Here is a 20,182-nt window from a genome sequence, read left to right on the forward strand (position 1 = left end):
GTGAACCCTATAGACTTACTTTCCAAGTCTGGCCACTATCCAGAATCTTTTGTTTGGAAGATGGAATGAAGAGCATGAGGAGAGGTTTCAGAACTTGATCCCCCTGCATATCATCATCTTTAACAAGACAGCACTCCCACGCAGGATGGACTTGGGCAGATCCCATTAGAATAAATCACCTGAACTAATCAATAATCATTTGTCTTACTGACTTCCCAGATGAACTGATTGCATAACATATAAGAAAAGTAAAAGATTAACGAACTTTCCAGCCTTGAAACTGTTTACAATCTGGTAAGAAATATACATAACATTTCTTATGGGATGGAGATTTTAGCATTTAATCAGTTCTACCAGTGACTCTGGATTTCAGAGGCCTCAAAAGTTAGTCCATAGAAATGAATTGTCATGCAGGCCCATATCAGGGGAAACACTGAGTAATCAAAAAGTGCAGAGATGAGCAGGAAGAGATGAAGAAAATTCAGTATAACAGGGAGGAGCCTTTTGAAATTCAACAAAGGCAAATGCAGGGTCCCACACCTGGGGAGGAACAACCCCATGCACCAGCACAGGCTGGGGATTGTCTGCTGGAGCAGCTCTGCAGGGAAAGACCAGGGGCTCCTGGTGGATAACAACTGCCCATGAGCCAGCAGTGCCCCTGTGGCCAAGGAGGCCAATGGGATTCTGGGGTGCAGCAGGAAGAGCACTGCCAGCAGGTCGAGGGAGGTGATCCTGCCCCTCTGCTCAGCCCTGGTGAGGCACATCTGGAGTGCTGTGTCCAGCTCTGGGCTCCTCAGAACAAGAGACACAGAGCTCCTGAAGCAAGTCCAGAGGACAGCAACAAAGATGATTAATGAACAGGAGCATCTCTCTTACAAGGAAAAGCTGAGAGCTGGTCCTGTTCAGCCTTGAGAAGAGGCAACCTAAAGGAGACCTCATCAATGTCTGTCCATATCTGAAGAGAGAGTGCCAAGAGGATGGAGCCAGGTTCTTAGTGGTGCTGAATAATAGGATAAGAGGCAATGGGCAGAAACTAGTGCACAGGAAGTTCATGAACATGAGGAAGAATTTCTTTACTGTGCGGGTGACCAAGCACTGGAACAGATTATCCAGAGGTTGTGGAGTCTCCCTCACCGGAGATACTCAAGAACTATCTGGATGCAATCCAGTGCCATGTGCTCTAGGGGCCCTGCTAGAGCAAGGAGGTCGGACCAGATGGTCCGTTCCAATCTCACCTATTCCATAATTTTCTGATAATGAACCACAGCAGAGAGGAAACATAACATTAACAAGAATGTGGAACAATGACCTAATTTTACCAAGTAACTGCAACTAAATATGAGTTCATGAATTTGCAACCTAATCACCTGTAACAAGTAGGACAAAAAATCCTTCTCAGAGTTTTTAAGTTTATTTTTTAGAAGCTGATTAAAATAATGAAGTAAAAAGCTAGCTTTTGGGTGTAGCTTGAGTGAGAAGCACTTTAACCATCAAGAGAAATCTTGCACGTGACAATACTCCTTAACAGTAATGAATGAATGATGAGAGAAAATTTACTGGTATCATTTGGCCTATTTTGCTAGAAACTCATTTGGTAAGGAGCCACGAGAAGTTGCAATCATGTCAGGATATCACATTGCGTTGAAGTGACTAAACACAGAATGTAGCATCCATCTTTCAGCAAAAATGGAGGGGAATGACAACCTGCTTCATCAACACTGGCATCATCTAACTTGAAGACTAATTTTTCAAACATTAATAGGAAAATATTCAAAGTAACACATTTAGAAACAAAAACAAGTGCATAACCTTGCAAGGAATTAAGTGGTTTTGTAAAAGGAAAAAAACCCTGTCTTTCTCTGCTGCTTTCTCTTTGTGACTCATACTCTGGGAGTGGAACCAGAACGGCTTGTTGTCCTATTTCTATGGAAAAAATCCTTGAGCAAGTTCATTCTTGATTAAGTTAGCATGGTGCCAAGCAAATATAAAACACTGCATCTTTGATTCTGTGTTTTCTATTGTTCCGACTGAGCTGGGGGAGGGAAGCAATCTCATGGTTTTGTTAACAGTGCTTCAGTACTGGCTTTGCTGTGAACAGTACTGGCATAACATTTCCTTGTGCTTTTCAGCTTCACTGAGGGAAAACCTTTCTGATACAATTTAGGGATTGAATTTCTCAATACACAAGTTATGGCTGTGAATTAATACTTGCATCCCAGCTCTGACAGTTCATTCCTATTCCATGCCACATTCATTATCCATTTAACTGTGCCAATTAGGCAGATCCTTAAAATTATATGGATTCCTACAGTCTGGAATTAAAGGTGACTCTTCTTTCCAAAAAAGACTGAGGAAGTTAAATGAGGAAAAAATAGCTTGACTACTGAAGCAAGCACGTGTCACTGAATTCAAAGCTGTGAACTGAAGCTGCCACAGATAAGTTGGATAATTTCTGGTGTTAATAATTTTTCCCACAGTATAAATGTGACCTTTTTAAGATTACTTAATCTTTTAGGAAAGTGTTAATGTGAACAGAAATAAAGCTACCTTCCATTGAAGTACAAAGGCCTGAATAGAAGTGTTATGATTGTATAATCACTTCACTATAATTGGTAATATATTGTTTCCCAGATAACACCTTTCCTCATTTTCACTTTCATAATCCATTTACAAAGATAGGGCAATCTGGGTAGTTGCAATTACCTATGCAAGGCATTGATGTCTTGTGGATAATGGAATTTAAATTCAAATTTAAAATAGTAGCCTACATTTGCTTATTACTTTTGTTAATGTGATAGTTTACTGAGTAAAACATCTCTTTTCCACATGTAACTGCTGAGCTTAAATCTTTGTACATGAAGAAAAGGCAGCTTGTAGACTCACAATGTTAGGCTTTCAGTGTTAATTATGAAGGGAAGCATGGGGAAACGGAAATATTTGTGATAGGAATAGACATCTTGTAACAGGATAATAAAGAAAAAGAAAAGAGCTCTTTCAATAGGGGAGGCTGTATTTAATCATGAAGTGAAGCAACAAAGGCTTTTGTGTTTCTGACACTTTCCTCTGAGGCAACTCAACAGAGAAAAAACAAAACTTCTAACTTTCATTAAATACTTTCAGAAGTGCTGAGTGTATACTGAGAAGCCTTCAGCTACCTGTAAAAATGCAAGTACAACATTATAGACTTCATCACTTAATGTGGTAGATATTTCTACTATTATACCAAATACTGTCCAAACTTGTGCCTGCCATGCTAACTGAATGATGCACTAGAAAGGAATTCAATGTAATTATTTGGTTTGAGGGGGGGTGTTATCTAATAAAATTGTACCCTCCCTTTTCCTCTGTTCCCATTCCCCAAATTACTACAGAAAAACTGCCAAAATAAAATTTTAGATGACACTCTGCAACTGTTTTTTCTTTCAAGGTCTAGCTCCCCTCATCTGCACTCTCAAAGCTTCACAGTTGCATTAAACATGGTGAGATCTACTTGTGATAATCACAATACAAATTACAATCTGCTGATTTTATTGTTAAAAATAAATGTAATGACGAACTGGAATACGATTGAATGCATGTGAGCTGAGGAGCCCATCCTTAATTTGTCTATCTGCAAAAACATAGCTCATTAGTGAGTGTGGCAAAAATCCAAAATCAGAGCAATAAATAGCAAATTCAGTGCAATCTGTTTCTGCGTTACTACTATAGCTGCAGCCAAGTGGTAGACAAAGGGAGGTAAACATGTTTCCTTCCCTTGGGAGAAGGGGGGAAAAAAAAAAGAGGAGAAGATTCAGGGAATCATTCTTGTTCTATCAGGTGATTTGTTCATTTAGCAATTAAGAAAATGAGAATCATACCCAGTAAGAATTAACTCTGAAAATTATAACATGCTTGACATAGCCCAGTGTTCATAAAAAGGAATTACCAATAAACCTTAGCCAAATTCCACTGCATCCATGAAATACTGTGCTCTTTTGTCACAATAAAGTAAATCTGGTTTGAGGTCTCATTTATTGTGTTGTAATTCAATAGTGTCCAATTATACTGGTTTAAGTGAGACCAGAACTAGGCTAATTTTATTTGATTATTGACTGGATTGAGAAATCACAGGCTCAAGTTCTATGGTCTATGCTCTATAGGCACAACTGTATTATCTTTGCAATGCCTCAAAAACTAATACATATCTTTTATATTCTTCATTCAAAACCCCCAAACCTCTTTCATGCTGTTCACTTCAGAAAAATCTGTAGTAAAAAACACATTGTACTTGAAAGAAAAAAATTGATTGTTGGATCTTGATATTTTCTTACATCTCTGAAGTGCAGTCACCACAAAGCCCCAGTACAGCCAGGAACTGGAGTGCATTTAAATATTATTAGATCATAATGGACTGAATAAAAGCAGATGACTGAGCAAATAGAGCCCGTAACTGGGCCATGAAGTACTTCTTGCTGAGATTCAAAATTACATTATGCAGCAGCCCTTTTGTGAAAATCATCAACTAATTTTCAGAAGTGAAGCATCATATGGAGATTTTTGTAATCATGCCCATATAGGAAGCTGGAATTGATCCCATGCATATGGTACTCTGCCAACTTCAGTAAGGCATGGGTGCCAGCTAAAGACAGATTTAATATAGCTTGTACAATGTAGAAAAATTTCAGTTCCATGCCAGAAGTATCATCATAATGAGAATCATTGTCAAATGATAAGAATGCATTTTAGTGTGAGAAATCACATCTCTTGTCACTTTACATTGCCGTTATAGAGCTTTACACAGTACTTTTTGAGTCTATTTCAATTCAGGCACCATATGTAAAGCTGCATTACCGTTTGTCATTACTGCGAATGAAAATAATACAGTTAATCTCTAAAACTATGAATTCTACCTTTTCCTTGAGATTCTTCCCCTCAAAATCTTCCTCTGCTAAAGCTAATGTATAAATTGAAGCATAAAGTTCCATTCTATTCCCTTGATCATTCACACAAAAGGTGCATCTGAGATTGCATTTGATATATAAAAGTTGAAAAGTATTTAAAAATCAAATTCTGCTACTAACCATGTTTCCCCAAATAGTAACATGAGTCAAGAATCCCGCAACTTCTGAGTCCTCTCTTAAACCAACAAGATGATTTTAGCATTGACCTGATGATGAAAATATTCTGAACTTTTAAAGTAAAAAGTCTTAGGTAAAACTCATAGGAAATTATATGTTTTCATTAACTCATTCTCAACTCTACATTTTGCTGTGATTTTCTACATGAACATAAGGATATTTTTATATTACAAACGTGACATTTTGGATGCAGCTCTGTCTTTCAGAGAAGAAGATGAGCGCAATACTAGAAGGCTAAATATGACCTCATACTGAGACAAGGTTGACTGTCTCTTATATTCAGAATTTATCTGGTCAAAGCTGATTGAAAGTCAAGACAGAAAAATAGATGACAGAGCTGGCTCCATATGGTTTATGTCCATCTGAGCCAACTATTTTTTTCAGGAATAGATAATATTAAAATCTTAGGGCATGTTTGTTCCTGTTAAAGAATTAAATCAAAGTAAGATTTTTCTCTAAGAATTCTAATATCATACTTATTTTTTCTTTTTATATTATATCAGTAGACATACTGACAAAGTTGTATTAAATCAATCATGATTTAGTCTTCTAAAAAGCTCTACATGCTTAAACACATACCTTGGTTTGGGCTCTAAGAGTGATACAAGCAAGTCAAAGTTTGGATTGAGCTATAAACTCTCACAAATCCCTCATAATCTTTTGGGATGCTCATATCCTGTGTTTACCTCATATCCAGCCTAAAAACAGACTTGCAGTTGTTGTACAATCACTTTCAAACCATTTTGTCCCTATCTGCTATGAAGGCAAACCATTTTTCTTCTCGCTAGTGTTCACTTTCATACAGCATATGAACCACATTCAATACAGCAATGGTAAAGGAAAAGGGAAATGTTTGATATATTAAACTAGAATTAAGGATCATAAGGCCTAGGCCCTAAGTGTTCATGAGTTGTCCATTTGGCATTCTTAGAAATGCAATTTCTCTTTCATGGAAATATATTACCAATTTTTTATTTCTTTCTAAAAAGTCGCTAAGTATGCATCAAGCTTTTTTTAACTACAAAGCCAGGAATACAATTACCCATATAAGTTTATTGAAACAAAAGGTTTTAACACTTTCATGCCTTGTTACTTCTAAACATTACATATTTAAACTTTTCTGGAACAGCAGGGATTTTCTAGCAACCAAGTGGAGAGGGAACCCCTTTTCAATGTGTAGCTCACACAAAGTAGAAAATGGCTAACTGAACTACCCAAGAAAACAACTAAAAATAGAATTAAATATTTCTCTCTTGGAGGCAAAGCTTTCTCACAATGATCACTGGACTATTTACATGTGTATGGTATTACCATTCTTCATTTTGATGTGTCTTTGACAATTATTTTCTAATATTTTAGAGAAACAAACAGTATTAAATCAATCTGCTTAGAAAGAAACTTCAAAATCAAAAGGTCAAGATAAGCCAAATTTTCTATTTACCACATTTTAGGTTAAGAACAAAATTTACACCAATCAGATCCAGTAGAGATAAACTTATTTTGAAGAGTATATTTTTTTTCACTCCTTTTACATATACACTCACCACTCTAATACTGTCTATTATTCAATGATTGCAGTTTTCCTTCCAGAGGCAAGTGTACTATTTCACTCCATGAATCAAGATAGTTAGGCAGTTTTGAGGAGTCTTCAGGACAGAAATATCAAGGAAGAACTCAACCCTTTCCAGCAGAATATAATAGTGTGCCATATATATAATGTGTTAGAGGCACAAAATACATGCATTAAATTAAGAGATGGAGACAAATTGCAAATACAGGTAAAGTAATTTGAAGTCTCATATTTGTTCCAATTATTTAGAATGAAGACCCATCATGCCTGTTCAAGGAAGCTGTAATACTAAAATAGGGATTCCTTGTCACAGCAGAATATGGCAGGGAAAAAGCTATCTCTGTCTTACTGCCATTGGCTGTTACAGGATTATCCCATAAACCTGGTCTGTAAACTTGAACTGGATTATGGCTCCTGAGGGCATCTTGGTAGCTATTGAAACATAAAACATTCTCTGATACTTCAGCAGTTTTCTGTGAAAGAGAAATATCCTATTTTCAATTACCTATAAAATCCAAGGTCTTTCTAGTTAAGTTGAAAATACCTAAATCAGAGTTTGCCAGCAATTTTCTAATTGAACTTCTTCAATGGAAAGTTTCAGATTTCATGGACATCTTACTTTGCTGATAAAACTATATCTGTCTCAGAGATTTCCTGACTATAGGTAACTATTCCTCTGGGTTGCTCAGAGCTGTGTTCCCAGGTCATCTTTGGCAGCAGTGGGACTAGGACAAGCATCTTTCAAATAATCAGGTAGCTGCCACTTCAGTTTAAGGGTTTGGAAGTAGAAAAGTCAGAAAGAGATACTTATTCAAATTTTTTAAAAGGCAGTTCAGAACACTCATTCTTCTGATTTTTTAATCTTGGTGACCTTTTTCAAGGTTTTTTTATATACCCTTCTGAGCAGGAATTCTGCATTCCAACCCACCCTAATGGAAATTAATGCCAAAGATGTAATACTTTTTGCAGTGCAGTTGCCTGTACATCAGAAAAACACACACTGAAGATAAAAAGGAACCATCAAAAGGGACAACAATTTGCAGCTCCAGCAAATTGCAAATGCATTTCTGCCAAACAGGTATCTGAGTTATCTTAAGCGAACGTATTTGAGGTTAGGAAATCCAGTGATATCAAAAAAAATCTACAGTTTAGAAGAAAAAACCTCAAAACTTTATCAAGCCTTTAGTAAAATGGCAAAAGAAAGCTAAAGAATTAAACTAAGTGGTGTCCAAGGTATAGCAAAATAAAAACGAAACCAAAAAAAAACCTAAACTATTCAAAACCAAATAAATAAATAAACTATTCAAAACACAATAAATAAAAATACAAAACATATAACTGCAGGTAAGCATGGTGTTAGATGTTAATTCTTCAATAAATTCTGCAGACAACACAGAAGGAAAAAAAAAAAAACTTATTTAATTTCAAATTTCCCAGGCAGAACAGTTCTGTATTGTAGAAGAACAGAAGAAAGAAGTAAATTCTACCCAGCAGTTTGTTCTTTACTCTCTTTCTGGCATAAATTACACTAACAGTGAACTATTCAAATATAACTGCCTCCAAGCACTGTTTATCAGAGAAATTCACAACAATTAAATGTCTCCATAATATTTATGGAGGCTACTTGTTTTCCTGGGGCGCCAAAAGTCTGGAGAATGGTTGGGTCAAACAAACTGTAGCCAATGTCAAACAATAGATAATGGAGCATAAGCACTTGTACAGACAAACATCTTCCTTGAGATCGCTTCCTGTTAAATAACACTACTTCAAATAATATCTGCATTATGCTTGGAAGGTTAAACGGCTGGAATTCAACAGTCTCTTACTCTGGAAAACTTATTAAATACAAGCAACAAAATCATGCAAAAATGCTAAATGACAGTGATTACAAACACGAGATCAGTAAAGACAAGAAAAAGCACTTCTTTTTTTTTAACATTGGAGTGATATTTCTAGAACTACTAATTCTGGGAAAAGCAAAACTTTAATATACATGTTATTTTAATGTTCTCCAGTAGATGATACCTCAAGGTATACTGGCTTTTCTGGAACATCTAAAATCAGATGTATTTGCCTAAATTGTCAGAGACAAGCAACTTAGGAATACTTTTTGTCATTTCACGACACTGACTCAAATGAACATACTTCTCTTACTCATTCAAAATAAGCCATTCCAAATCTCATTACAGTCCAGCTTCATGTAGAGACCGTAAACAGTACAATTGCAGCTAATGAGTACTCATTCTCAGGGCATTCACTTCAAGAAGAATAAAAATTTTAATAAAGCACTCTTCAGCTGTTTTTTTTTGATTTGCAGATTCACGCGATATCGCCAGTGGTGGAGAAGAGCTTTATAGAGCCAAGGCAAACAATAGGCTCAGGGGGGCTTAGGAAACAGTTCTGTAACTGCTAGTTATGGATTACCAGGCAGCACTTCACTGATTCAGCTGAGGTGCAAATAAATGATTACAATTGTCCTGAATTAGCCCGAGTACCCAACACGGATGTTTATACTGGCCTTCTTTCAGGCCAGCTATTTGTAGGCTGCAAAAGCACAGATGTTATCTGTGCATCATAACTCTGGAGTGATGTGGGCCATACTGGATCCTCATAAAACCTGCTAGTTTAAAGTTAGCCTTTCAAAAATACCAGAACAAAATTGAACCTGCAGAAGAAGCTCATATTGGATCAACATTTTCTCTCATGTTTTGATACAATACTAAGCACCCTAGTACTGGATTTACAATACCACAGAATCAAGGACTTAAAACGTGACAGATTCAAGACCATAATTGTTTTCTTAGCGAGCTGCTCAAGTAGGACCACCTCCTTTAACTTCAGGTATTTGTGCCCTCAGACAACTTTCTCCATTGTAAGGATGCAACTAGGATGAAAACACAGAGGGAATCCAACCTAGGAACCGATAAAGTTTAAGTTTATAATAAGGGTTTAGAAAAAAAAAAGTTATTACTATTTTTACCACAGAAGAAAGAAGAAATCCCTGGGTGGTGTCAAAACCAGTCACACTAGAACGGGTAAAATAAAAGCATGGAGGCAGCAATGAGAATTGGGAAGCAAGAATGTATAGTGGGAGACAACTTAATCCACAGTACCTGCAGAAAAAGATCACCTTTTAGGGATAATGCATCTGAAAAACTCACTCCACTCACAGAAAACCACTTTGGAAACCACGTTTCTAGCAGAATCCACAGGAATAAATACAATATCATGTTAACAGTATTTGACTTCACAAATGAAATTACATATGCTGGCCAACAGTCAGAATCACACAAGCTTTTAGGAGCAAGTCACACACTCCTTTAAAATCACTATTCCTTGCATATATGTATTCAGGAAATGTGTCTATACAGTGAGCAGCTGCAGCCTTTAACAGAAACTGAATGTAGCAGTTCTTTACAAGTCTAAGCAGTTTTGTAAAAGAAAAGAGAGGTCGGGGAGAATGCTGGCTTCTTCAGTCTGCAGCACTGCCTGACTAATTGCAAAGCTTTATGGACTGTGAAAACTGAGTCACTTCATTGTCAGCTGTAACTTTATAAGTGATGTACTCAATTTCTGTTTAGCTTCCCTCAACCACAGCAGAGTGCAATTTTCTCTCCTTTTAGTCACAACTGCTCAGTTTTCCCCATCTCCCTAGTAAAATGAAAGGATTTACTTTGTATTAAGTTCTGACTACCTCTGTAGATCCTCTCTATGAGGTCTTGTTTCAAAAGTTCCACAAATTGCATTGGTGACCTCAAGTATGTCATGAAATTGTGTGGGAAGGCAGTAAAGGAAAAACAAAAATCGAAATACCTGCTGTTGCCAGAGTAAGAACTCTGTCACTGTGCAGTTTGCGAGCCAAGCTCAGCCCATTTGGTCCTTAGTCGGTTGATTAGTTGTTTATTTTCCTTCCCTTTGGAAGGCTTTGAATGTCTGGAGGGGGTTTTTGACAAAAATAAACCTTTCATGTTAGATACAATACAGTAGTGCTGGAGGACTCGCTGCCATAGTAGATCTTACACCTTTTTTGCAGTCTAAGTCATCACATAGTCTCCAGTAAATGGCAGCAGAAATAATGGCAGCAGAAATAATTGCAACTGTTTTGTTCTAGCCCTCCTTCAGAGATGATACCAGGAGTAGGCCAGATCAGATGGCAAACACAAACAAAATGGTACAGTACTAAATGGGTTCACTCCTAAGCGATTATTTTGACATCTTACAGGAAAAATTCTGTCAGGCAAAATTTTGATAAACCTGAGGTTATGTTTCTCTTTCAGATGTATGAAGTGAATGCCTATTTTTATTATAACTTCCACTAGTAACTATGTAATTTCAGTATTTAGGCATTTGCATTTTTCTAGCTCCATATAATTAGCAAGACAAAAGGCCTTTTCTCTCCTATCCAGATATTTTGACTTCACTCTGTTGTGGAGGTGGAGCAGAACCTGAGAGTAACGTGTGGGAGGGCCGTATGAACTCTGAGGCTTTGACCCACAGCTTGGAGAAACTGCGGCAGGCTTCAATGTGCAACAGCTAAATTGGAGAATGAAGGTTTTGAAGAAACATTTGTAACAATTGCTCAGCGTGCACGGCAGTCAAGGACCCCTGCACAAGGAGCTGGCAGGAGTTCAAAATGAGAGGAAAGTAATTATTTGTGTAGTCAATTATATAAAATCTCTTTCTAAGCAGAGAACTGAATAGAACACTTATAAGGTAAATAGCTATAAAAAGTACCTTTTAGAAAAACTTAAAATGTTGCGTGTAGCATAACTAGAGCCAGACACCTAAGCTAAACAAAAATACAGACTATAGAAACTTAAGACTTCATTTAATTGAGGTTTAGTAGTCAGCTTCAAAAAATGTTATCTTTAATCTCATTTCCATTGTCTTTAGATATAATATTTAATTTTAATTGGACACATATGTGAGGGGTGTATGAACATATTGTTTTAAAGCTCTAATAGGGAATCTCAGTATTCTATTGTATTATTTGGGGACTGTGACACATGTAAACATGTGGCTACTGTTCTTACTGGTATCACAGACAAATTATGGTTTGTGCACCATTCCTTCAATTTGCAATCATTTCTAGCACAGCTTTCTATAAGCACAGCAATTCACCTACCCACAGTAAATTTGAGGACTAGCATTTATTCTAATCCATCAACAGCATAGGTACATGCCAGAAATCGCAGAAAAAAATTAGTATAAACCTTAAAATAAATTCTATGCCTATTATCTATATGATAATAATGGAAATATCTTTCTAACAGTAAAATAATATGACTGGTTAAAAGAGTTCTCTAAATTGCTAGTGCTAAATAGCTAAAAATCTAGACTTATTGAAAATCTGAAATTTATCATATTATACATTTAATTAGATACATATTTATAAGCTACAAAGTTATAATTATAATTGTTTACCTGACTACTCAGGTGACAGACTTTGGTTTCAAAAGCAAAAGAAGCTGTTCACAATTTATAATGAAACTATTCTTACTGTAATTATAGCATTAATGAGATGCATATCAATCAACAGGTACATCATCATATACCTTCCATTTTCTGTTCAGAGCATTTCTGAAAGCAACTTCAATTTTACTTAAAGTCCCCTTAGAAATACCTGTCATTTTGATTACTTTTAAGAGCTTATGACTTTATAGGAAAGCTTTCACATTACAAGAAAGTAAAAATAGGCAACATTACAAGTAAAAACTACTTGAACTCTATACCAGTTTGTTCCTGATGTAGTTAGCGCTAAGTGACAAACTGTCTTGCTACTTTTTACCATAGGTATCCCACCTGTAATTCTACCTCTTTTCCTCTTTTTGTTTGTTCAGTACTCACAAAATTTATAAATCTTTACATCACAATATGTTACGTTTTGGTAATCTCTTCAGTTAAGCTTTACTGAACTACCAAAATGAGGCAAATAGAGCATAGAAATAAGGGCAACAAGCAAAGAGGAAATACAGCATAAAATAAAACGTAAACAAGCAACTCGGTAAAAGAAAGGAAAGACCTCTTTGTCATATCTGGTTCTGGAAACTGTTCTATCACTCTTCCACCAGTATCCATGCACCCAAAGAACAAGTGACTTTTCCCTAAATAAAATTACCCATTCTGGTCGAGTTTAGACCTAATTTGGCTGCTAATATGGATTCTATTCAATGCCTTTAAAAGAATTCTATCTTCTGATAATTCAGCAGGTACACAGGAAGCCATTTTTCTACTTTCTTTGACATCAAGCCAAATTTCCCCAAATCAGTGACTAAGGCCCCTTTTTGTCTCTACAAAATGTGTATGCATGCAATTTATCACTGCAGCATTGCAGGATCAACAAACTGGGTCTACATGTCAGTCCCTTTTAGTGCCTAAAACACTTCAGGCCCTCCTTCCCGCAGAAATCGGGGTCTCTTATGTTGAATGGGGGGGGGGAAAGAAAGCGAAGAAGGTAAGGAAAGAGGCTTATGACTGTTTTTCCAATCCCTTTTGCCATACAAGTTAACACAAATTCGTTTTAACCAGTGATAGCAATAACCCATTCTCATTTTAAAGCAGTAACAATTTTATAAAGTAGTCTATAATAACCACATGTGAATTTCAAGTCCCCAAATTCTTGGAACCTTAGACTTCAACTTTTTCCACTCAGAGATTTTTTTGGCCAATTAAGAGACAATTCTAGCAAATATGTGTATCTATGAAAATCAAGTTATTTACTCACTGATGAACTCAAAGGAAATTCAAAGAAAGAAAACCTACCCTAATACTATGTCCAGCAGTGATGAGTATAGTAGAAGCTACTTGCAAAGAAGATGTCTAAGATGCCTACTTGCAAAATAAAATAAGATGGTGAGGGGGAGACGTGTGACTGTTCTGCGTTGACATTGAGTGAAGTGGCAAACAGACAAAATAGACCATAAACAGACAGCACACAATTTCACACAGTGAGGAACAACACGGAGTTAAGTCATGTCTACATGCAGATTAAGGAGAATACCAAACACTGCAAGGCTGGTAAGCATAAAGACCTCTGCTTTAAACCTGGTTCTCTGCATTCCAAATCAAAATGCTTTTAAAATGCTGCTTTTCTTTCTGAGCTCCCTACGATGCTCTATCAGCACCTGAAGACAAACTCTCCTGGGCAACAAATCATCTGGATTTATTGACACCATAATACATTTAAGCTGGAGACTTATTCACTGTCTAAAGTAAGATTCCATCCAATAGAGAATGAAAGGTTGAGGAAGAAAAGGTGTAATCAGTGCCATTAAGCAGCCTGAGAAGGAGCCCCTTGGCTGGGCTGTGACAAGATGTTTTTTGAAGTGGAAGGTATACAACACTCCCCTTCAGTCAGGCAGCTGGAATTCCTGCAGTGGCTTGAATGGCTTTTGTTTTTATTCTTCTGCATAACAGGGAATTATAAAAGCCACACTATTATATGAGTTATTTAGCTGTCCCTTGTTGTTTTTGCTTTCTCCACGAACTACAAAACATCAGAAGCTTGCATTCTGCATACTGAAAACACCTTAATTCAAAAACGAGAAGATACAGTCAAGACAGAAATTTACACGACTAATTTTCACAGGCCTTGTTTCACTGAGCTTGTGTTTTATACATTCAGGCATCAATAAAATCAGCACCAATGTTAAGGATCAAGTTATGTAATTCAAATTAATATCTTCTCTGCCAGATAATGTCCTTGGTTGCAGCACTGCTGCAATTCCAGTGTAAGGAAAACAGAGTGGGATTTTTACTAGCCATACAGAAGGACTGGTTGTAAAGCACCATGAACCAAATAAAAGTTATAAATCATTTTAATTTTACTCAAAACATCCCAGCCTTTATTGCAACACTAGGTTAGCAAGATCTATTAAAGCCTATAGAATAGAAAACCTGTAAAAAGGCCTTTTCTTTCAAGCTTCCACGGTAGACAGCTTTTCTTATTGGGCATTCAAATACGGATTTTCATTTAGCTTTAAGCACATACAACTCACCTATCTTCTAGAATAGTCTCTATTTCACAAATGAATGATAGAAACAACGAGCCAACAACAAAAATACCCCAAGACATACGAGGTTAAATGGAATTCTGCTGCCAAATTCATAATTAAAATTCTATTATGAAAAAAATCTGAAATGCTAACAGAAAATTGAAGCTAATTTTAAGGGTCTATTGTACAGCTTTTGAACACTATCCAGATAGCTATCTAAATGAAATCTGATGTTCTTTCAGAAATAATGACCTGCTTGCCAGAAGATAATCAGCACTCCCAACTGGCAAAATACAGTAAAACTGTGTTGAAATCACATGAAAATTAGGTAGGTCTGTGGACTCTATCAGCAAGAACAGATAATTCATAATTCAAACCATGAAGTCTTGACTTCAGTGTAAATACACCACTGCACACTACTTTAAAAACTCCATAATTTGGCATCATACGTAGTTTCATTAACAGTTCCCACCACTAAGATGAAACAATTCCCCTGACTGACAGTTTATAAAAGAATTCTTCCGAAGTCAGATTATCTGGCATCCCACTTATCTGTCCCTCTCCCCTACCACATACAAACATGCTTCTACTTTGATATCTCTTCATCAACAAAATGAATCCTTTTTCTTAATGATTGATGCTTATACTATAAAGTGAGCCTGGACATCTACTCTGAAACTTTCAACTCTTTGAAATTTCCCCATACAATATTCATAATATTGACTGGTCGGTGATTTCTAATTAACTAGTGAATAATTAAAATGAAACCACTGGTAAGTCTGAAAAACAGTCAGCTGAGCACATGTCTAATAATATAACCTGGCTTTTATAAATACAAGTATTTTAGCATCATCTTGTCATAACAGTCATGAGGTTGACACCAACCTGTAAAAAGTGCATGGTTTCCAAACACTTAAGCTCCATTTGATATTGATACACCACAAACTCCAAATATCATTTTAACTACTCCTGGAGAACCATAAACCCTGTTTCCTGGAGCTGTTGTACTGAGTGTCACCAATGCTTAGTTATTTATGTTAGTTTGTTTAATGGTACCATTCCAGAGGCAGTTGAAAGGAAATGTTTCAACCCAAGAGCCTAGTGGTAACAGAGAACTTACCGAACAAACAAAAACAGCAGCTAAGACCCTACACAAATGGAAATCTGCACAAACTGGTGGAGGTCTCTGGTAGCAGAAACTCAGGGGTAAAATGTGTGACATCATCAAATAATCAAATTTCCTCTGCTGCATACACTCTGGAGTTTTTACGGGAACATTTTTCCCAAAGCGAATTATCTGAAACAGAGTGATGATAGGATGCAGAGCAAATATTCAAAAATATACCACAGAGAAGTTAAGATAAATCCCTGGCCACACCTGAAAAGTGACTTTACAATCAAGCAAAGCAATTTCTCTTAAAAGAAAGCAGATGGTGGAAAGTCCCTTCCCCACAGCCAGTTTGAGTCTCTACCCAAGGCACAGAGGAAACAGGCAGTGCCATAGCCAGTGCATCTAATCTTCCACGCTTTAAATAACCTGTTTATCTTCAACAGCTGAGGCACTATATAGCATCTGTGGAATACCTTTAGAAACCCAGGATTACAAATCTTTCCAGCAAAAATACTACTGCGATTTCCATGCTTCAACAAGTGTAACATGTATTTATTTGTAACATTCTGACATCAGCTTTCAGAGCAAAAACCTGGCAGTTACTTAAAAGAAGATGTTGAAGTTTGAAGGGTTTAGGACACACTGGAGTTTCTCTCTGACAGGTTGTAGATGTTTATTTACTGATCATTTGCACCAAAAGTCTACATGAAAATTGCATTTGAGAGGAGTGAATTAGACACAGCATGTACATAGTGGTCCCCTCAAATACTCCTTCAATCAGTTTCTAGCATTATTGAACACCAAAATAATTGACAAAAAACAGACACAGCAACTTCCTAATAGATAAGCACCTTTTAATATAGACTTCTTTACCTTCAGTCTTAAAGGCAAAGTATTAGTACTTCCTATAGAATTGCAATAATATACTTACCCATACATACTGACAGCAGTGATGAAACAGCTCCAGAAATGCTGATTCTGAAGATAACATTTACAAAATCATATCAGAGATATGGAAGTGCTAACTTGGAAGGACTTACCTGCATTTCAATTTGGATAATAACTCTCACTCATTATACATCTTTTAAATGAGATGAATGAACCTAACAGAGAGTCTGACATTAATCTAAGTACCCTCGTAAACGAGACCAATGTACTGTATTGTGAGAGCAAATACTATTCACAGCTTAAAGATAACTCTCCCGTTTGCTAATTAGACATTTTAACAAACAGAAGAAAATTATCTTTCCCAAGGAACAGAACAAAAGCCAAGGAGACAAGCTACTCACATTCCTTTGAGTCGTTGCCACATTTTCTCTGCATGTCCTCCTATTTGGTACTGTACAGAGGCGCTTTCCAGTTCCCGAGTTGTTTCTGTCGCTCGAGCCCCCATCGTTATTGTCCTACAGCGATACAGTTACAGTCAGGCTCAGCAGCAAGTAAAAGCAGTCCTTAGTCCGCTACACATTTCAGAAGATCCACGCATGTTAGACAGTAGCTGCTGTCATATCAAAACACATCAGAATTACAACAGCTGAGGGACGATCCTGCCTGAATTGCTATTCACTTTGACAGACAAATCCACTCTTCCCCCCCAAGCACAGAGCAAGTACACACAGCTCCTCTGACCTCACGAGTCTAATCCATATGGGAGAGCCAGCTAGTTATACTACTGACTGCTCAAGCTCCTTTCTCATGCACTTTTTCTGCTGTAGGAATACACACAGAAGCACAAAAGATTCCTTAAAATGGACTATAATTCATTGCCATGCAGAATAAATGTGAATGGCTTTAACAATCCAGAAGGAAAGAAAGGCTGGTTTCTGCTTTGCAGGTTGGAGAAACAGTCTGCAATAGGAAAGCAGATGGTAGATGCCAGTATCAGCCACATCACCCTACAAAGAGTGTATGTTCAAATGCCAGAGATTTCCTCTCTTTAGTTGATCCTGAATTGTTTCTTATTGAATAAATATCTACCAGCCTCTCAATAAAAATATGACTGTACAAATGCTAAGTCAGTAGCAAAGACATGTCTAAATCCCTGCAGAAGAGAAATCAGTGAGCGCTACAGGTTGTTATTGAAGGAATATGCTGTAATGATGACTGTTCACCTTCTCCTAGCAACTCCACACAGTAGGTAACTGTCAATTTAAGTGGTGGAAAATGCAGCAGCTGCAAGACAGCCCGCTCCGCAGATCCTCCGGGACAGCAGCATGTGTGTGTCAAAATCTGATGCTGAACTGTGTGTGTCTGCCAGCAAAAAACAATTAAGTGCATACAAACAGCAAAAGGGTTGAGGACTAATCAGTATATGAGCCATGCAGCAGATTGCCTGCTCTGCCTTCCAAGCGCAAACCTGAGAACCTATCTGTACTGCCAAAGTCGGGGCTTGGAGAGGGCAAAGGAGAGGATTTCCTTACTGCTTGCTCAGTCACAGACTTGGGTTTGCAGAGTGCTTCTCCACTCTGAAAATAGCACCTGTCTTGTTTGCTGAGTAAAAATCTTCATTTCTGAAGCAGCAGCAAAACAATCAAATATACCCCAGACTTGCCTCAGTGATCATGTTTGTTTCAATAAGATTAAGAGCTGTGCAAGAAGCCAGGCAAGAGGAGCGCGCCAGGAGGGAGTACATGTGTCAGTTTTGTCAGCTACTGGTGCCACTGCCAGTTGGGGAAAGGAGCTTTGGGTCCACATTGGAAAAGTGAGGATGAGCGTCCTCAGATGGTGACTGGAAGGAACCTAAGGGTAAGGGAGGCATATTTCAGTATGGCTTTAAGTAAACAGCTGTATCGGTGTTCAATTTTACAGTGAAGTGAAATGATGAGAGCTCCCATCTGATGCAATTGGCAGAAATGGATAATACTACTAAGTACTCAAGCTCTTACAGAAAAATAAAGAAGGGGCTCACAGCATTGAAATAATCCTAACACTTCAGAATTTCCTAATCAATTTTCTTTCTCTACGGCACCTTTTATGCACATTATAGAGACAAATTACACCCTATGAGAGTTATAAACCAGTTTGAGTTGCATCTTTTGCACACTGATTTCAGGTGGATAATTAAGCAGTACATTTCATTTGCTTCCAAGGATTTAAGACATGCACAATTTTAAACTGCTATTAACTCACAGAGTTTCACCGACTTCTTCTTGGCTCAGCTATATAAGAGTCAGTACCATAAAATTCACTAACAATTTCTGAAAAACTGGATGAGTGAAATCACTTAAAATTTTCAAACAGCATCATAAGACAACAATGAAGAAATACAAACTGTGTTCTCAAAAACTGTAAGGCATTTATTTGGTCAAAGGCAGCAGTAGTACTTTTGAACCACCTAAAAGCTTCCAAACTTTCCACTCCTGTTTTGCATGGAGTCTAACCAAAGTTTGTAAGAGAGAGTATAAATATCCTTCCATGGAATAATTAATAAGAACATCTCACATTAATCTGGGCTCTTCCCTGCCTTTTAACTGCCAAATATCTGAAGCAAAGCAAAGAAATTTAGTATTTATAGAAACCACAGAAACCTCCAGGGACAGAGGGGAATTTTAAGGGCCTCTTTTTTTCTCATAAAATATTTCCAGCTCTTGTTGTCCAATTCTACAATGAAAAAAAGTGGTGTTTGCAAGCTGTTCTCTCTCCCTCAGAAGGAATTCAGTAACTGAAGATATATTGCTTTGATTTACTGGAGAAAAGTATAATGAGAAGGCAATATCCTTCAGGAAGGAAGGAAGGTGCAAACTGCCCGAACAGTATCCCTGTAAACAGACATACACCTGCTAACGTCACCAGAACTCCACAAAGGAAAACTGTAAAAACTCTGCTCCCTAAAGGACCCTGCCACTGCAACAATGGAAATTCCTACAGCAAAAGCACCCAGCATGGCTTAAGCAAAAGACAAACAGAGCAGCCTTTGTTCCAAAGGTTTATCCTGAGAATCCATACAGCAAACCACCAGAGAAGGCACTGATGACAAAATTGTATCTCTGAAAACCAAAGAAAGAGCAGGAAACAAAAAAACACAGATAGATGAGGCATTTGAAAATCAAGAAATCTGCCAGAGCATGTCCTGTAGTTCCCTAAGGAGACAGAAACAAACCAGCTAAAACAAAAGACCAACTTTTAAGTTATCTTGAAAACAGGAGCAAAAAGCCCTTATGGAAACACTGGGAAAGGAAAGACCTTTCCTCCCTTTAGCTTCTGTGAATAATGCTCAGAGAATGAAGCAGCCGAGCCTACATCCTTCCTCTAGCTCAGTGGAGGGAGGCACAAGGCTGAGAATGACAGAGCCAAGGCAGTGCCTACACAGCTCTTGCTGCAAGAGGTGATCCAGGGCCAAAGGACAGGAGGGTGCCACTGGAACACAGCACAGACACACATTACAGCCTGT

The 20,182-nt window shown here is 37.4% G+C and overlaps 1 protein-coding gene across 5 annotated transcripts in view; it reads right to left on the reverse strand.

Moving 5' to 3' along the window:
* PDE1A (phosphodiesterase 1A) overlaps window positions 1–20,182 on the reverse strand; it is a 179,353-nt gene that overhangs the window by 133,812 nt on the left and 25,359 nt on the right. For 2 of the 5 annotated variants that reach the window (XM_010406696.4, XM_039554893.1), the window contains exon 2: window positions 17,082–17,195. In XM_010406696.4, the coding sequence (XP_010404998.2) occupies window positions 17,082–17,185 (104 nt within the window). In that variant the 5' untranslated portion in view covers window positions 17,186–17,195. The other 3 variants (XM_010406697.4, XM_010406695.4, XM_010406700.4) reach the window with 3 other exon arrangements.

Source organism: Corvus cornix, chromosome 7 (genome assembly GCF_000738735.6).
Source record: "Corvus cornix cornix isolate S_Up_H32 chromosome 7, ASM73873v5, whole genome shotgun sequence".
NCBI lineage: Eukaryota > Metazoa > Chordata > Aves > Passeriformes > Corvidae > Corvus > Corvus cornix.